General features: G+C 43.3%; 1 protein-coding gene across 2 annotated transcripts in view; it reads right to left on the bottom strand.

Moving 5' to 3' along the window:
- The window catches only part of tbc1d1 (TBC1 (tre-2/USP6, BUB2, cdc16) domain family, member 1), a 182643-nt gene that overhangs the window by 161832 nt on the left and 2365 nt on the right, over positions 1–18446 (bottom strand). Inside the window, exon 1 of one of the 2 annotated variants that reach the window (XM_084318723.1) lies at positions 14295–14457. The exons of the other annotated variant lie outside the window; for it this stretch is intronic. Coding sequence (XP_084174849.1) covers positions 14295–14363 — 69 coding nt within the window. The 5' untranslated portion in view covers positions 14364–14457. Of the gene's footprint in view, positions 1–14294; positions 14458–18446 lie in introns of those variants that run through there. 2 annotated transcript variants of the gene reach the window in all.

The raw sequence follows: 18446 nt of genomic DNA on the forward strand, positions 1-18446 counted from the left end.
ACTCTAGAAGTGAAACTTAAAGTATACACTGGCAATTCATTTACTCAAGTGGATTCCTGATTATCACTGACTGACTACCGCAGCAAGCCTAGGTGGAACGAAGTATAAATTAATAAAAAATTATTATATTTAATAAATTATTATGAATTAGGGCTGTCACGATTCATCGCCCTAGTCATCGATGAAATTTCGTCGATTTGCATATTCATGATCGATGCATCGTATCGTTAATTGTATATGCCTTTTGCGGTGGAAATGGCAGACGTTCAAAGTCATAACATGCGCAACGTGTAATCTAACTAATGCGCAGTGAAACGTTCAAAATATAAAATAACTTCTATTCGTGATTCTGCCTAGAGCAAGGACTCGACAGTCACAGTGCGCGTTTCGCTCACATTTGATAACTTCAACATGTAAGGTGGGGGTATCAGGCTCAGCCCCTCCAGTTCCAGCACAAACTAAAGAATGTAGAAATGAACTGGTTAGTCAGTGTTGGACTATAAACAATGCCCGTCAAATGAGCCATACTATTGTGTCCATAGCTATAATACAGAACACATGATGGGTCCGCAAACATCGCTAAAATGGTCAATAACGCTGGTGCCATTGAGTAGATGGGAAAACAGTAGGGATGTCCGATATTATCGGCCTACCAATATTATCGGCCGATATCGGCATTAAAATGTGATATCGGAAAATATCGGAAATTAAGAGTTGGACAATATCGGTATAGGTAAAAAAAAGCCAATATCGAGCATCCCTAGAAAACAGCATGGCGGTCAATGAGTTAAGCATTGTGGTGCTGCAGAGATGCCTACAAATCATCTTCTACAGAAGAAAGAAATAAACATCTTTGTTTGGTACATATCCCTACAAAACGCACACGATCATATAAGATCATAATAATTTAAACATGTTTTTCAATGAAAATGAGAATAATGGTGCTAAATTATAATCCCCTCTAATATGGCGAATCATATCGCAATATCAAAATGATCGCAATTTGTCACTCACACGGCACATGCACAGAAAGTCCAAACGGACTCTGGTTGGCAGTACGGAGACAGAGTTGGTGATGATTATGTGTGATCTCTGATCTCGGAGAATGAATGGGTCTCATTTCTAATCCAGTTAGCCGCTTGTTTTCCAACACACCTCTAATCCAATCTCTCCATGGCAACAAGCCTGCAGTGAGCCGAGGTCGTACGCCCTCTGCCTTCATATCTGACTGAGCGGAGGACAAGGCGGCCACAGCGGGAATCTGCTGGATACAGTAACACAACCCTGCTTCCAAGTCACAACTCATTTATCACAAGGAGAACCGCCTACTTTGATTTGCTTCCAAATAAATGGTATTAAATTAATAACTACATAGCTACTCAGAGATGATTAGGTAGAGGCGTATATAACGATGTAGTAGCATGTCCAACAACAGTGGTCTTTGACTAACGTTAATTCAAAGACCTACACAGAAAGCACTAAATAAATAAATAAAAACAGATTTGAAAAAATACACACACACCGGTATATACATACAAACATACACATAGTACAAGGCTATGTCTATGAGTTTTTATTTTAGTGTTGCTGAATCCCGTTTAAAGACTCTTTGAAGGTGTGTCATGTGTGAGAGTAAGAGAGACTATCGGTCAGTTGTCACTCACCTTCACCATCCAGCTGTACCATGGTATCAGTCCATCCTGATCCCCTGTCCCTCCCAACAGACACTGTATCATGTAGGACAAGCCAGGGCCACCGTGTCTCTCTCTTACCAAGCACAGAGTATGGCGTCCGTTCTCCTTTCCTCATCATTCTGTTCCACTTTCACCACCGTGCACACAGACATTAAACCAGGGTTCGAAATTAACGGGGGCTTGGGGCATAATGCCCTTGAAAATGGACAAAATGCCCTCGAAAACCAGTTAAGGGGGGCACTTAATGCCCCCGACAGTTTACTAATTATATATATTTATCCGGTAATGGAGCGTCTGTGTATCGTACGGTTCAGATGACGCGCAAATAAAAAAAATCATTTGGCGGAGCATGTGTTCTGCACTGGCTGCAGGCAGCAGCAGCAGCAGCAGCAGTCAGTTTGTGTAAAAATGGCACGCACAATATAAATCAATCTTCATTACGACTTTAAAAACATAGCCATTAACATTACATAGGCCTACACACATCTTGCCATAGCGTTAGCAGTTTGTAAACACAACGCACGTTTTAACTATGGTAGCCCGACGCAGCCCGCAAGCTAATACTGTACAGTCAATGAAATGTCACCGTAGCTACTAGCTACTGTAGCAGAGGAGGAAATGGCAGTCTGAGAGCGGGGTGTTTAAAGACAATGATAGGCGTTTATTCAACATCCAAGAAGGCTAACATACAACTGTGTTTTACTAACTCCAACCGGGACTATTGCCGCTTTCGCGCTGCTTGTTGATGTTATGAACGTGACCGGAACTGAAGGTGCCACACGCTAAAATGTCCGTGGGGACCCGGCGCCAACCCATAGATAGTTCCAACTCACCGAATTACGTAATCCACCACAGTTGCACTCAATATTTAAATAATGTTAGTCTAAATAAATGTAGACAGAAACATAATAATTTCAAGCAGAAAATGAATCTTTCCATTAAGAACTGACAATCAGGGAATTGGGCGGCGTGGCTCAGGGGTAGAGCGGGTTGTCCAATGATCGAAGGGTTGGTGGTTCGAATCCCGCTCAAGCCCATGTCCATCCCACTGCCGTTGTGTCCTTGGGCAAGACACTTAACCTATTTGCCTCGTATGAATGTGTATGCATGTGAATGAATGTTGGTGGTGGTCGGAGGGGCCGTAGGCGATGATTATTCGCCACGCTTCCGTGAGTCTGCCTCAGGGCAGCTCTGGCTGCAATTGTAGCTTACCACCACCGGTATGACTGTGTATGAATGAATAATGGACTCTGTGAAGCGCTCTGGGTCTCATGAAGAGCGCTATATAAATCCAAGTCATTATTATTATTATTATTATTATTATTATTATTATTATTATTATTATTATTATTATTATTATTATTATTATTATTGTTTTTGTGTGTTTATATTAATTAAAGAAAGGAAAGTCTAGTGCTGGCTGAGCATATTGTTTGTTTGCACTAAGTTAATACTTTGACAAATGTAGCCTATATTTTTCAGTCAGTTCGGTCTTTGTGTGCCAAACATTATTTAAGGCTGTAAACACTGTAAACCTTTTATTTTATTTTTAATAAATGAGAAGCATGTTTAGATTTGAGTGTTACATTTCTTTTTAATAAAAATTAACGTATATCGAACTGAAAACCGTGACCCCAAAATCGTGATACGAACCAAACCGTCCATTTTGTGAACCGTCCCACCCCTACCGTTTATCATAAAAATTGAGTGCCCCCGAAATACAAAAAAAAGCCCCCGAAAATCAATTAAGGGGGGCAAAAAAAGCCCTTGAAAAAAAATGTTAATTTCTAACCCTGCATTAAACCCACTATGTCCACTCCTTCTGCTGCCTGCCTGCCTACCTACCTACCTACCTGCCTACTAGGGATGGGCGTGAGTAATCGATTACTCGTAGCTATGAGAAAAATCGATCTTAAATTATTAATAATTTTTATGAAAAAACAAATATTTAAAAAGAAATGTATATATATATTATTTTGTTTGTTATAATTATTTTGTTTCACATGTATGTGTAAGATTATAAATGTTTGTTGGTTTCCTTAAACATATGTGAATGAACAAAATTAAGTAAAAAAAAAAAAAAAAAAAAAAGTCTAATTATTATTATTATTATTTATTTATTATTAATTTTTTTTCCCTTTTCGAGTAATACACGATCACTCGAGTATAGCATGCGATCAATCGATCTGGATTTTTCTTTAAAATGCCCATCCCTACTGCCTACCTACCTACCTGCCTGCACTGAACTCAACTTCTACACGAACAAGTGTGGACTCTCGCCGTCGTGTCTGGGCTACATAAACCCTGAATCGTGGTACTGAAGGATACAATCTCAGTCTCTCGCTCACATGTCTCAACATCTACTCATCTGGTCTAGTCGGCATCTAGCTATGAAGTCTCTCACATGTCTCAACATCTACTCATGTGGTCTAGTCGGCATCTAGCTATGAAGTCTCTCACATGTCACAACATCTACTCATCTGGTCTAGTCGGCATCTAGCTATGAAGTCTCTCACGCGGCATCTTCGTTCTCACAGCAACCGCCCGCAGCTTCTTGGTTGTTTTTGTTGTTGACTAGAGTAGTTTACCAACAACAACTCCACCTCCACTGCCTGTTCTTAATTCCCTCTTATTTTCTTCTATCTCTTTCTAACAGCAAGGAACACAGGGATCCACGTGAAGGAGGTGCTCTTCCCGATGCTCTTTTTGGAACTTTCAGGAACTAGCCTAATCTCGTCTCACCCACCCCAGAGCATTACTCTCCCTCCCTCCCTCCCTCCCTCCCTCCCTCCCTCAGTCGTCAAGGCAACGTGCTTTAGTTGGATCTGTTGCTCCCTAACAGCCAGGCGTTTTCTCGTTTCCTAGATCGTCCCTGTCCTCTGTTCTGCCCCACGGCCCTTTAATACCATTTATTAACTTCCATACAGTCGCTTTAATCCCTTTTCTGTTTTCCAAGGATGAGAGATGAAACATTTTCATAAAGGGATGAGAAGAAGGGCTAAGGAGAGAGTTAAGAGTTAGGCTGAATGATGACCTAGTGCTCATCACCTTAGCCCCATTTCCTACTCTGTCTGTAAACTGTCCTTTCATTGTGGCCACGGTGAAATAAACCTATTATTAATAATGACTCAGAATGATTAATGTAAACGGCTCATCGTTTTGTTAATTAATATTTCCCATTACAGATTAATGGGGACCTGCATTGCTATTCCTAGCACTATTTGGGCAACTTTACACAATTCCTGTGAGTCTATTGAAGACATCTGTAAGGTTTTTTTCAAAAAAAATGCATTTTTTATATTTCTAATCAAATACTCAAAACCATCAGGATTTCAGGCTGTTATGGCCTGGCTCCGCCCATAAGCACTTTGAGTGACAGTCAGCCCACACAGTCTGCGACTGGTAGACAGAGAGAGATAGAGAGAGAGGGGGGTGGGGGAGAGAGAGCTGAGAGAGAGAGAGCTGAGAGAGAGAGAGAGAGAGAGAGAGAGAGAGAGAGAGAGAGAGAGAGAGAGAGAGAGAGAGAGAGAGAGAGAGAAAAAAAAAAAGACAGGCCGAGAGAGGATTCACTTCCTTGTGTGCGTCCAGCAGACCAGGGGCTGTTGCAGTGGAAAAAGACAGGCAGTTATTGATAAGCCCCCCCCCCCCTACCCTCCCTCTCTCTTCCTTTCTTTCTTTCTTTCACTCTCTCCCTCTGTATCATTCTGCTCTCCGCGGGGCGGTGTTTCTGTGCGGGTCCCCTTCTCTCTCTCTCCCTCCCTCTCCCTCTCCGTCTCTCCGTCTCTCCCTCTCTCCCTCACAGTATGAGGAAGTGGTTTCCACTCGCTGTGTAGTCTAGGTAAATTGTGGGCGGGCATTAGCTCCAACCACAGAGCCAATCGCATCACTGTCCGCTTACCCAGGGCCCCGGTGACGTCACGATATGCCTCAAATCAGGATGACCTAATTAAATCTAGCAGGAAATGGTCTGAGCTGAATGAGAGCAATCCGCCAATATGGTATTTAGACACAAAAACACATCTAACTCCTATTACTATAATACAATGCTAGACTGAAAAATGACATTTATAATGCATGTCACCTTTAACAATGATGTTCCCGGCTAGGGTTGGGTACCTTTCACATTTGAACCAATACCTGTGAATCGATACCGGTACCCAACAACAGTACCTTTTTTCGGTACTTTAGTCTCTAAAAATGTAATCTACCTACCTCAGTTGTAAAAAAAATTCAAACTTCAAATAATTTATTATAATTTTTATTTTTATAGAACAATAATATATAATATTGCAGCGAGCGTTGTCTGCATCTAGCTTTGTAAAGTGTAACAACACTTGCGACCGTTTTCGGCTTGCCATTGCCCCGACTGCTTTGTTGTTGAATCAAGTCAAATCCTAGATAAGCGCGTATTGTGCGTGTGACCGTTGACGTGAACGTGCGGCACACTTCATAGGTTTGGTTTCGCGGTAAACTAAATGTTGACGTCTTCATCGGACTAAAAAATAAATAAAACAGTACCGAAATTTGGCACCGGCGGATCTCACGTGACGTGATTCGGTCGGTAACCTTAAAAGGTACCTGATTCGGTACCCATCCCTACGGCTGGCCTGGTAGAGTCCTTTCTCAGCACAATCGCTGTGGTGCTTCACACTGGAGTAGACACTCGCAGGTCTGGCTAGTTGGCCACAAAACTAATGGGGCCATGCTCTAGTCTCTACAAGCCCTAAAATAAACACTGAAACCTACTCCACTGAGCACCCAAAGTAGGTTTCAGTGTTTATTTCAAGGCTTGTACAGACTGGAGTGAGGCTTGGCTTTATTAACTTAGTTTTGTGGCGAGCTAGCCGGAGTGGAGGGCATCCAGTAGGAACACACAGCATGGATTATGCTGAGAAAGGACTCCGCTGCTCCGCATCATTAGTACAGTAAGTGGGAAATAGGGCTAGTAGTTATAAAATGGTCTTCAAATTGACAGACTATTTTTAAGGTTTTTATTAAGTTACTATTTTAGATATTTTTATTAAGTTATTAACTGAAAAATGATGAGCAGCTCTCTGGTCAGCAATAGATTTAAAGAGGAGCCTCGGCATAATAACTGCATGTGGGAAACACAGCTTTACAGATGTCGATTTAGGCTTAGTCGACAAATTGATTGCAAATTGTATTAACAGATTGCAGAATGGGTACAATACAGTACGGCTCAATACACACAATTGTTAAGGGGATGCAGACCAGAGAAAGACTTTAGTCTTGTTTACATCAGGGTCCCCCATTTTCAATTCATCATAAAATGATATTACTATTAGTCAATAGTCAACGAATATTCTACAGTCTAATTAATAATAGGAAAAAAACATATATTCGATTCAATCGATTGTGAAAATGAATATTCGATTATGAAAAGAAAAAACGACCCCCAGCTGTCTTCCTCTCCACTTCTGGTGTGGGCCTGAATGCACTGCATGACGGACAGGAGACACACAACGTCACCATCATTGAGCTGAAGAACGTGCCAGTAGTAACAACAACAGCCGCACGGTATGATGGCAGAGAGTTCAGAACCGGAGTACTCAGAGCTGAATCTAGAAGCCCTGTTTGGAAACATTTCCTCGAGACAAAGTTGTATGCAAGCTATGTAAACCAACCCTCGGGGGAAAACTTCTAGAAATTAAATAATGAATAGACAGAAGCGTTATGCAGGTCCCCAGTGGTTTGATTACAATTGACCATTTCATGTCAAGGAAAATATTAGGGCTGACCTTTGAAGGTCGAAAAGTATAATATTTTTTTTTATATATATAATTTTTTGCATTTTTACAGCTTTTTTCTGGTCACGCAGCCCTATTTCCTATTAGACAATGAAGAATGTCTTTAGTCGAGGAACAGCCCTACAGTTAACCAAAACAAAAACATGAGAGAAACAAGCATGTCTTGTCCAGTGAACCAACGGTCAGTGAAGGCCGGCCTAACGGTTAGTCTGTCTGGTGTTGGACACAGTACAGACAGAGCTGTGACCCAGGCCAGAGCCTAGGCCTCTCAGGAGCACTTATTAAAAGGCACAGTGACTCGCTCCAAGGCAGAACTAAATAGACGTACTGTAGTGCTGCCCTCTAAAAACTAGGAAGTTACACAAGAACCACAAGAGTAACAGAAGTTGCAATATGGTAGACTGTCACTAAACAGAGCAGATGAGTGTGTGTGTGTGGAGGAGAGGCTCAAAGGCCAGGATATGATACAAAGACCATAGTCATTTATCAGTATAACAAACAGTGTGCACTCCTTTACCCGGTGTAGCCTTTACATTAACACAAACACATTCCCTTGATCCCCTGTCTCCCTCCCCGTCTCGACCCCCCTTTCCTGCTCTTTTCTGTCCATCTCTCTCAGCACAGCACATCTCCTCATCTAGTAGAAACCCAGCCAGGCTAAGGGAATACCTTCTCAACCTAGAACCATGTCTAGAATTTTGCAACACAATCCCTGGCTAAACAGCACATGTGGTGTGACGCCAACAGGTCACATAGGAAGGAACATCATGGAAGTTGTAGGTTAGACTCATTGGAGGAGGAGACCCACTGATACAACAACAACAACAACAACAACAACAACAACAACAACAACCCTGGTGAAGGTCCCAGCACTGCACTTCCCATACTCATGTGCCTCATGGAGTCTAGCCAAGATTCTAAAATAAAGTTCAAGAGTCACACGATCCAACGGAATATAGGAGGACATGAAAAGATAGGAGTAGAAAATTAGGTTTATGGAGAGAGATAGAGAAAGAATAAGGAAAGACAAGGAGTGCCGCTGGGGTGGCCGACTGTAAACGGCATCAGAGTCCAAGGTGCTGACGTCACTCCAGTTGGTTTTAGAGGTCTTGACAGCACAAAGACAAGTGAGGAGACGGCAAGCTCGGTGAAACGCGATAGCAAGATAGACACAATGTAGGGTCTTGTTGTCAGAGGGACTAAAGCAGCAGGGCTGGATCCCACGTTAGACCCGGCTTTGACAAGAGCGCAAATTAGGACAACTTACTCAGAGTCTTTTGATCTCGTCATCTGAGAGGATCAATGAAACAGGGAGTCGGTAGAGGGGGGGGAAGGTCTGAGCCAGAGGACTAAGATAGACAGGCCTGATTATATATATATATATATTAATATATTAGGGCTGGGCAATTCATCGGATTTCAATTACGATTTTGGCTTTTCACGATCATGAAAACAAGATGATCCTGATAAAACGATTATTGTGCCGCATGCTGTGTTGCTCTCATTTTGTCTTGTAAATGCAGCGCACCCTTTCTTCACATCGGTGTGCTGTAGTAGTTTCAGCTCATGTTGAGAGGGAAGAGGAAGCCACGGCACGTTTCTCCAGTTATTTTGAAAAGTCTTTGGTAACGTTGTTTAGGCAGCCTTGGGTCGAGAAGAAAGGGAAAACAAATACTCATGCCATTTAATCACACTATATTGTTAATGCACTTTACTGTTACCTTGCATTCTAGTAGATCATGCCAACTTATTTGTGTTGTACTGTATTGTCCTGTACGATGACAATCAATTTGAATCTAATAAAAAAATACGCTTCTCTCTCACTGATTGATTGACAACAAAGTATGAGCAAAGTATGAGCAAAGTATGTGCAGAATTGTGTTTATATCCTGACTTCCAGAGCCATCAGTCTTTCTAGCAATGGTTTAACTGAACATGTCGTCAACTCCAAATGTATCAATGGGCGACTGAGAGCTTGTAAAAGTAATAAGCAAGGCATTACTTACTACTACTATGGAAGAATACAGTTTAGCTGATAGAATAGAATAGTCTTTATTGTCATTATACACGTACAACAATATTAAGAATTCAACCTTTATGGTGCTACACAGTAAAAGTACAGTTATTTTGTGTCACACTATATTTTCTCCATCAACTAGCAGATAAGACAGCGAGGCGAACGGCCACACAAACGGGAGAGGCTGAGAACATTCATAACCTGATGATGACACACCGGCACAGACCGATATCTAGAGAGAGGCTGAGAACATTCATAACCTGATGATGACACACCGGCACGGACCGATATCTAGGGAGAGGCTGAGAACATTCATAACAAGGTACCCATGTACATGGCAAAATACTTCCCAAAGGTCAGTGAATACCACGATCACAACACCAGAGGGAGCTCCACAAATCATGTTAAACCCAGATTCGGCTCAAATAAGGGACTAAACACGTTTCGCAATTATGCCACATCAATGTGGAACGCCCTACCCAAAGCTGTAAAGGAATGTGGATCACTACCCACTTTCAAAACCTCTCTCAAGAGACACCTACGGGAGACTGCAATTCAACACTGGCCCCTGTAAATATCCTAACCCAACCCCCTCCAATGTACAGTCATTTACCTAGTATGGTTTTGTCAATAGTCCAATGTACAATTTTGTTTGTTTGTACAGAGTCTCCCCCCCCTCAATGTACAGTTTTGCTTGTTTATACAGTGTGCCCCCCCCCCCCCCCCCCAACCACCTCCAATGTAAATTACCCAGTATGGTTGTCAATATCCCAGTGTACCCAACCCCCCCCACCCAACCTCCTCCAATGTACAGTTTCTACGTCAAATGTATATACTCCCTTTTCTTGACTCCTTCTGTATCACAAACAGTACTGTATTTGCAAATCTGGTATGTCATAAATGTATAGATGTAGCAGTACTGACTATCTGTATGTCATGTATGTCATATATGTCCTGATGAATTGAAAATGGGGGACCCTGGTGGAAACAAGACGAAAGTCTTTCTCTGGTCTGCATCCCCTTAACAATTGTGTGTATTGAGCTGTACTGTATTGTACCCATTCTGCAATCTGTTAATAAAGTTTTCAATCAATCAATCAATCAGATGATGACACACAGGCACAGACCGATATCTAGAGAGAGGCTGAGAACATTCATAACCAGATGATGACACACAGGCACAGACCGATATCTAGAGAGAGGCTGAGAACATTCATAACCTGATGATGACACACCGGCACGGACCGATATCTAGAGAGAGGCTGAGAACATTCATAACCTGATGATGACACACAGGCACAGACCGATATCTAGAGAGAGGCTGAGAACATTCATAACCTGATGATGACACACCGGCACGGACCGATATCTAGAGAGAGGCTGAGAACATTCATAACCAGATGATGACACACCGGCACGGACTGATATCTAGAGAGAGGCTGAGAACATTCATAACCTGATGATGACACACCGGCACGGACTGATATCTAGAGAGAGGCTGAGAACATTCATAACCAGATGATGACACACCGGCACGGACTGATATCTAGAGAGAGGCTGAGAACATTCATAACCAGATGATGACACACAGGCACGGACTGATATCTAGAGAGAGGCTGAGAACATTCATAACCAGATGATGACACACAGGCACGGACCGATATCTAGAGAGAGGCTGAGAACATTCATAACCAGATGATGACACACAGGCACGGACCGATATCTAGAGAGAGGCTGAGAACATTCATAACCAGATGATGACACACAGGCACGGACTGATATCTGCTGATATCAGCACATCCCCCCCACCCTCATTCACCTCCACTGGCTCCCCATCAAATCCTGCATCACCTACAAAACCCTCCTGCTCACTTACAAATCCCTCCACGTTCTGGCACCTCAGTACCTCACTGACTTCCTCCACCCCTACACTCAGTCACGGTCCCTGCGATCCACAGACACTGGTCAGCTCTCCACTCCCCGAACCAGACTGCGGACCTTTGGGGACAGAGCTTTCAGTGTGGCAGCTCCCACCCTCTGGAACTCCCTCCCTGCAGAACTCTAAAACGCCCCAACTCTGGACTCATTCAAAAAAACTCCTCAAAACCCACCTCTTCAACTAGAGTTGTTCCGATACCGATACCAGTATCGGAAATGCCGCCGATACTGCCTAAAATGCTGGTATCGGTATCGGCGAGTACACGTAAATTCTAGCCTCCGATCCCATGATGTAATTTATCTCCTGCCGAGTGCTGCGGAGAGTGATGATTATAAAATGAACATGTTTTAAAGTGTGATGCTGTGTCATTTTAACAGCAGATACACTTTCTTAAATTCCATTGTCCCCGACAGTGCGGTGTGACGGGGAGCTCGGACGGGATGTGTTTTGCTGGTGTTATGATAGCATTAGCTGGAAAGATAGCTAGTTGGAACAACATCCGCTTTAACGTTACATCAAATCAGATGATCGCCTGTCCTTTCTCCAGGACCTAACACTGTCCGTGACCGTCTATCAACAATAATGCACCCACGGTGAATTGTATTTAAGTTAAGTAGCTACTGACTAGCGTTAGCGGACTATTACTAACGTTATCAAATGTCAATGCGGGAAGACGAGCTAGGTCAGTTAGCTTAGCTTGATAACGTTACCGTGTCTAAAGTTGGTGCTATTTATAATCCAGCAATAATGGCTGCAGACCTGCAAGCAAAGTACAGCAAGTGCCAAAGGATAAGAGTCTGAGGCGGAGTTTCAAAAGAGAATGTTGAATATTTATTTTGCATCAAAAATCACAACATGAACGTTCTATCTGCCACTAGCTTACAGACTGAATAGGGTATATCTGCAGAGCCACGGAGTAGCGAGTGCAACACCGTTTAATGTCCGTGTGGATCATTGGAGTAGGGTATATCTGCAGTGCTGCAGCCCATACTCATTGATTAATAATACTAATACAAATCTATACAATCACCTGTTGTTGAATAAATACCATTACTTTCCAGTTATTACTAAAAACAGTATAACAGTATCTGTAAAAAAAAAAAAAAAAAAGTATGTATCTATTTTTTTTAGTATGCACTGGTATCGGATAAATATCGGTATCGGCCGATACCCAAAGCTTAGGTATCGGAATCGGATCGGAAAGGGAAAAATGGTATCGGAACATCTCTATCTTCAACTTGGCCTTTAACCCCTAATTTCTCACTTTGTATGTTGTGTCTGTCCACTATGTTTGTTACTTTTGTTGTTTTTTCCCCCTATGTAAAGCAACCTTGGGTCTTCTGAAAGGCGCTATAAACCAAGTTATTATTATTATTATTATTATTATTATTATATCTAGAGAGAGGCTGAGAACATTCATGATGATACACACGCACGGACCGATATCTAGAGAGTTTGATAACATTCATAACCTAATGATGACACACAAGCCCGGACTGATATCTAGAAAGGAAACAGGGAAACAGGAAGGTGTCTCCGCTGGTTAACTGGCCTGTTTTTTTTTTTATTACCATGACCAGAGGACTGACTGGGACTGTCACATGAATGGAGTTGGGAGGTCACACAGAAAAGGAAGGGAGGGAGGAAGGAAGAGAGAGGGCAGAATGAAAGGGTGAAGTAGAAGGACGGCATGCAAGGTGAAAGAGAGGGCCAGGAGAGCACAGAGAGAGACAGAGAGAGAGAGCGCATCAGGTGTCAAAACACATCATTAACAAAGCCTTCTAAAAGACTATGAAGATACTTCTATCTGTGATGTTTTAGTCCAGGACCACTAGGCTTAATCCCAAACTACCAGAATAAAAGTGGAACAAAGAGTGAGAACTAGAGACTGAGTGTGTGACTAATAGTACACAGACTTGACACTTTACCTCCTGTTCCCCCAAGTGCAGTTCTGGCAAAGCACAATGGACCTGGGGGTGACATCGTCATGACTCACAACACACACAAGTTTAACAGTGTGTGTTTATAAAAGCTACGCAGATGGGATTTTTTGTGTGCCCGACTGCCCATGCAGGTTTTTAAGGTAGGCAGAGCCATTCTAAGCAAGTTCAAGTTCAAGTTCACACATACACACACACACTAGTACAACACCTGACCTGTGGTGGTAAAATGTGTGTATCTCTGATGTGATGGTAACAAGATAGAGGGCCTAAAGCAAAACGTGTTTCAAAGACAAGTGAAGATTGAAATCAGATTTCCCTAAACTACATACTGGAAAATCTGATCTGGCTGTATAGTAGATAATATAGACAGCTACCCTCGCTAGATAGGATTTTAATGCGAGGAGTAAAGTGCCATAGGATCTAATGCTGTCTGATGTAGAATTATCCTCAGGGATTAACAACCTTGTCTAGTATACAATAGTAAGGAGTTAAACGGCATTGTATAAAACATTATACGACACTGATACTTTGCGACTAACAAAAGTCTACAAACTTTTTCCAGGTTAGAAAACACTGGTTTGACACTGAAGACAAATTATTCACTCATTGACTGTAATCTTCCACCTATCACACTTAGTTTTATTGTGATGGGTGATATTGCATTTACAGTAGCGTGACACAATGTCTCCAAAAAACAATGTAGCCCATGTTCAAGTTCACTGTTGATTTGTAACTTTTTTTCCCACATCCAGTGTTACATTGTTGTAACAAGTCATGTGTTAGCTAGTTAGCACTAGTCAAACTATAGCCAGGCTAGCAACACAGTTGGCTAATTTAGCTACCTTTCAATGCTCGCTAGCTAACTAAAAGTAGCATGGCACGCGAAATACAAATAAATAAAATGAAAACAACACGTGTATCTTTTAGACTTACATCTTTCTGCTCTGGCTTGACAGTGAACAGGTTGAATCTTTGCAGTCGCGCTTTCATCCCATCCGCCATCAACTCGCCCTAAAGTTTCCTGGGTTCAGCCTCACTTCTCGGGAGGCTGCCGTTTGGGTTGTTGGGACTCAGCGGATGGAACGCGTTCAAATCAATGGAAAGTTGCTCCCCTTCCTCAAGTGAGCAACCCGCTGCCAAAGGACCCAGACCCAATAGGGGATATCTGCAGAGCCGCAAGCCCAACGTCTGGGCGGGGCTTCGGGTCCTGTACTTGGTTTGAGGCGGGACTTCGGGTCCTGTAGTCGGTCGAAGTCCCGCCTCAAACCAAGTACAAGACCCGAAGCCCCGCCCACACGTTAGGCTTGCGGCTCTGCAGATATACCCTACTCAAAGGACCCGACGGTGCGACGCCCCCAGATGTCAAATCCGCCGATACGTCGAGACAGAGGGGGGCCGCTCGCAGCTCCTGGCCCGGGACAGCAGCTCAACGTTTAGCGTTAAACGTCGGTTCGTCTGAAGCTGATGATGTTGGTCGCCCTGTCGTTATTATCTGGTAGAATGTAAACAACATGTCCTGGCTTCTTCAAAACGGTGGCAAGAAGAGAGACCTGATAATCAAGGAATGCTCATGGGACGCAGCGCTGTGGGGAGTTGCCCAGGAGATAATAAACAGTAACTTTTCCTCCACACTCGAAAAAAGTACAGAGCATTTTGGCAACCAACTGGAATGAAAATATTACGCAATACCAAACTGACTACAAACAACAACAACGTTTATCAAAGAGACACACATCTAAATAGTAGCTTACACCAATGTTTAAAAAAAGATTAACACTGGAAAATGTATTGCAACTCAATACTGTCACCCTGTGGTAATGCGTCATAGCCCAAGCCTACCAATAAGCCGACATTGTTGTCCAGAGAAAAGGGGGAAACCCACAGTTTGAAATATACCCGGTGGTCCCTAGTGGTCATTGAAGAGGAAGTGTCTCTCTGGTCTGTGGTACTTCAACTGTGTGGAATGTTGATATGTTTTCATAATGGTTATTTTTAGTGTAAACAAAGACTATTATTTCAACACATCCTCCCTGAATTTCTCTTGCAATCTTTCCGTCCCTTCTCAAGCAAGATTCCAGAGAGCATTGTTAATATAAGCAATCCGTTACCTTTCCACTGCAAATAAAACCATACAGTGCTTACAATAAATATTATAAAATATTTTCAATAATAATTTAAACTTTCAATAATATTGTATACAAATATTATTTTGAATGCCAAAATGTCAAATTTCTGTTCCTGACATTCACCCATTCACTCACACAGACGGCGGAGACCACCATACCAGGTGCCAACCTGCTCATCGGGAGCTCAAGGACACTTCGACACTGCCTGGGAGGGTTTGTCAGGGATGGAGATGTAAGGGACTTGCCAGTAAATACTGTATAATGGAAGAAAACCTAATTTGCAAGTAGACACAAATAAATAGACAACGTAATACACAATCACTTACTGAAGTGGTTCTTAAAAGGGGGGCAGGGGCCCGAAAGGGGCCCCGGGGAGCTAACAGAAGGGCCTTAATATGGAAGGGCCTCATTTATATGGAACTACTGCCAAATGTGCCAATGATAGCAGATACTGAGCAGTTAAGTGGGTGAGGTCACCAGCCACTAGAAGGGAAGTCATGGAAGCTATAAGCATTCATTGCTCACCCAGACACCCACACAACCAAAGGATGGCAAACATGCCCCAACACACACACACCCTGAAGGGGGAACAATGTGTGTGTGTGCGTGCATGTGTGTGTGAGAGAGGAGATCATTTTGTGATAGAGCCAGAGCAACAGGTGGCCAAGACAGACAGACAGGCTGATATCATTATCACATTCAGGGAGAAAATCCCAGTGACACACATGCACACATACCACAACAGTCCCCCACCACAGGAAGTGGTCTCCATGGTAACCCAATTCTACATCCTGTTCGAAGACACAGTGGCCTTGATGTGGAACAAGCTGCATAATGAAATGTGTGAATACCATGCATATGCTCATTTTAAGTGTGCGTGTGTGTTGGTTGGTTGGTTGGGAGCCTACAATAAGTTGGCCATCTTAATGTTAAGTATTATTGATCTGATCTCTTAATGTTAAGTATTAACCAATCTTTGATTCATCCAGTTTTCCAGTGATATCCTCCATTGTCATCATCTCCCTGATTTGACTGGCAGACTGGCAGGTTTAGTATGTTTAGCATGGCAAGCACAAAGAAGATGCAAGTATCAAATGACTGGCCTGATTTAGACACAAAGATAACAGTCTGATGGCTGAACTCTATGAGGGGAATACCTGTAGGCGACAAGAATTGACCCATCTCAAACCCTGCCCTCTTTTCTTGATCCTTCAATCACAACTGCCATTTCCTCGGACAAACAAAGTTTACACATAGTCTAGAAGTACAGGGCGCATTCACTATGCGGACAGACAGTCCGCAGTCCTTTGCCTTTCATAGTCCAGGTGTGCCAGCAGCACTATCATCCACCAGCTCTGTGATCCATGAATGTCCCTTGATCGGCACGCATGCCAAGCCATATATTGTACGACACCATTACACCAGTATGCAGATGCTAGGTGTGTGCGGACAGGCCCATGCAGATGTATGCCGAGGTCTGCTATTGCGTAATTTTAGTCCGGTCCATGTGTGCTATGTCTGGACTATGATTGAGCCTTAAAAGGGATATTTCACTTCAGTATAAAATCAGCAGTCTTACCTTTATCTTTTATCCACTTTTTCTCCTTTTCTCCCATCCCAATTTCACCTCGCCAATTCTCCCTTCAATTCTCCCCTCCCCTGTCTCGAACGTTGCTAGACTATGCCTCCCACTGGTTGGCTGCAGTGAGGACCAAGCCTTGCATCACGTGTCCCCTCCGATACACGAGGAGGCAGCGGTCACATCTTTTCACCTGTACAGCGCAATCTCTCAGTGGCGAGGAGTAACGCGTGGGAGGCTCACGCTGCCCCCGATGCTTCCTGATTCTGCTGTACAGGCGCACCAACCGACCTGTAGGAGTCGCTGTCCACAACGTCCAATCCCCACCCACCAGCTTTCCCAGCCCTAACACTGCCAATTGTGTTAGTATGAACGACTAGCCAAGCTAATAATAATATAATAATAATAATAATAATGCAGGACCTGTTCAGAGGTCTTTAATTGGCATGCAACTATCCTCAATGTTTTTAGCGGTTAGCACACACGGTTACACACACACACACCGGAACACACACGCATGCATTGTTCTTTGTAGGATCGCAGATGCGATTCATCTCTGCGATTAACCCATCCCGTCGTCCTTCCCCCCAAGGGCAGCTGGGAGCAGACAGGCGTCGGCGAGGGCCGCGCCAGGGGACCAATCCAAGTGCTCCTGCCCGTCTTCGTCAAGGACGCCACAGCGTTAGCGATCTGTTGTTGTGCATGTTTTTCCATTGGGTTTATCTTATCGGGGGGGAAACCCTTGCGAGCACGGGGAGAAGATGCAAACTCCACACAGAAAGGCCTGGGAGATACCCCACCTGGGTACCTGGGATCATGGAAACCTGGTCCCCAAGCGGGAATCGAACCCTGGACCTTCTTGCTGTGAGGCGACAGTGTTAACCACTACACCACCGTGCCGCCTGGTAGCAACGCAGAGAGCTGGGCTTGAACCCAGCATCTCCTGCATTAGTGGTGAGCGCCTTGCCCACTGCGCCACTTAGCCGCCCAGTCTTACCTTTATCTAAAGCCATCTACAAGTAAGCTAGCGACTACTACTGTTCCTGTTGTCCGCTGTCAACACTACCATTCCTCCCAGGTGTCAGGCTTCAATTCACTTCAGTTCATTTTGAGGACCATGCCCTAAACATCATACGTCTGAAGTATAAACAAACTATACAGCAATATTATGTGTAATGTATTTTACTTTACTTTTCTTTTGCTAATGTTGCCATTTTCAACCATGGTAACCAGTCCCCAAACATTCTATGCAGAGCAAAAATATAGCACACTCAAACCACTTGACCGGATCTGCTTTTATTTTTCAAAGGTAATACATCTGTAAAGACAAATCAAATGCCAAAACAACTGTACTTTTGACTCATAAATGTCTGGTTTATT

This window comes from Notolepis coatsorum (assembly GCF_963971535.1).
Source record: "Notolepis coatsorum genome assembly, chromosome: 7".
Lineage (NCBI taxonomy): Eukaryota > Metazoa > Chordata > Actinopteri > Aulopiformes > Paralepididae > Notolepis > Notolepis coatsorum.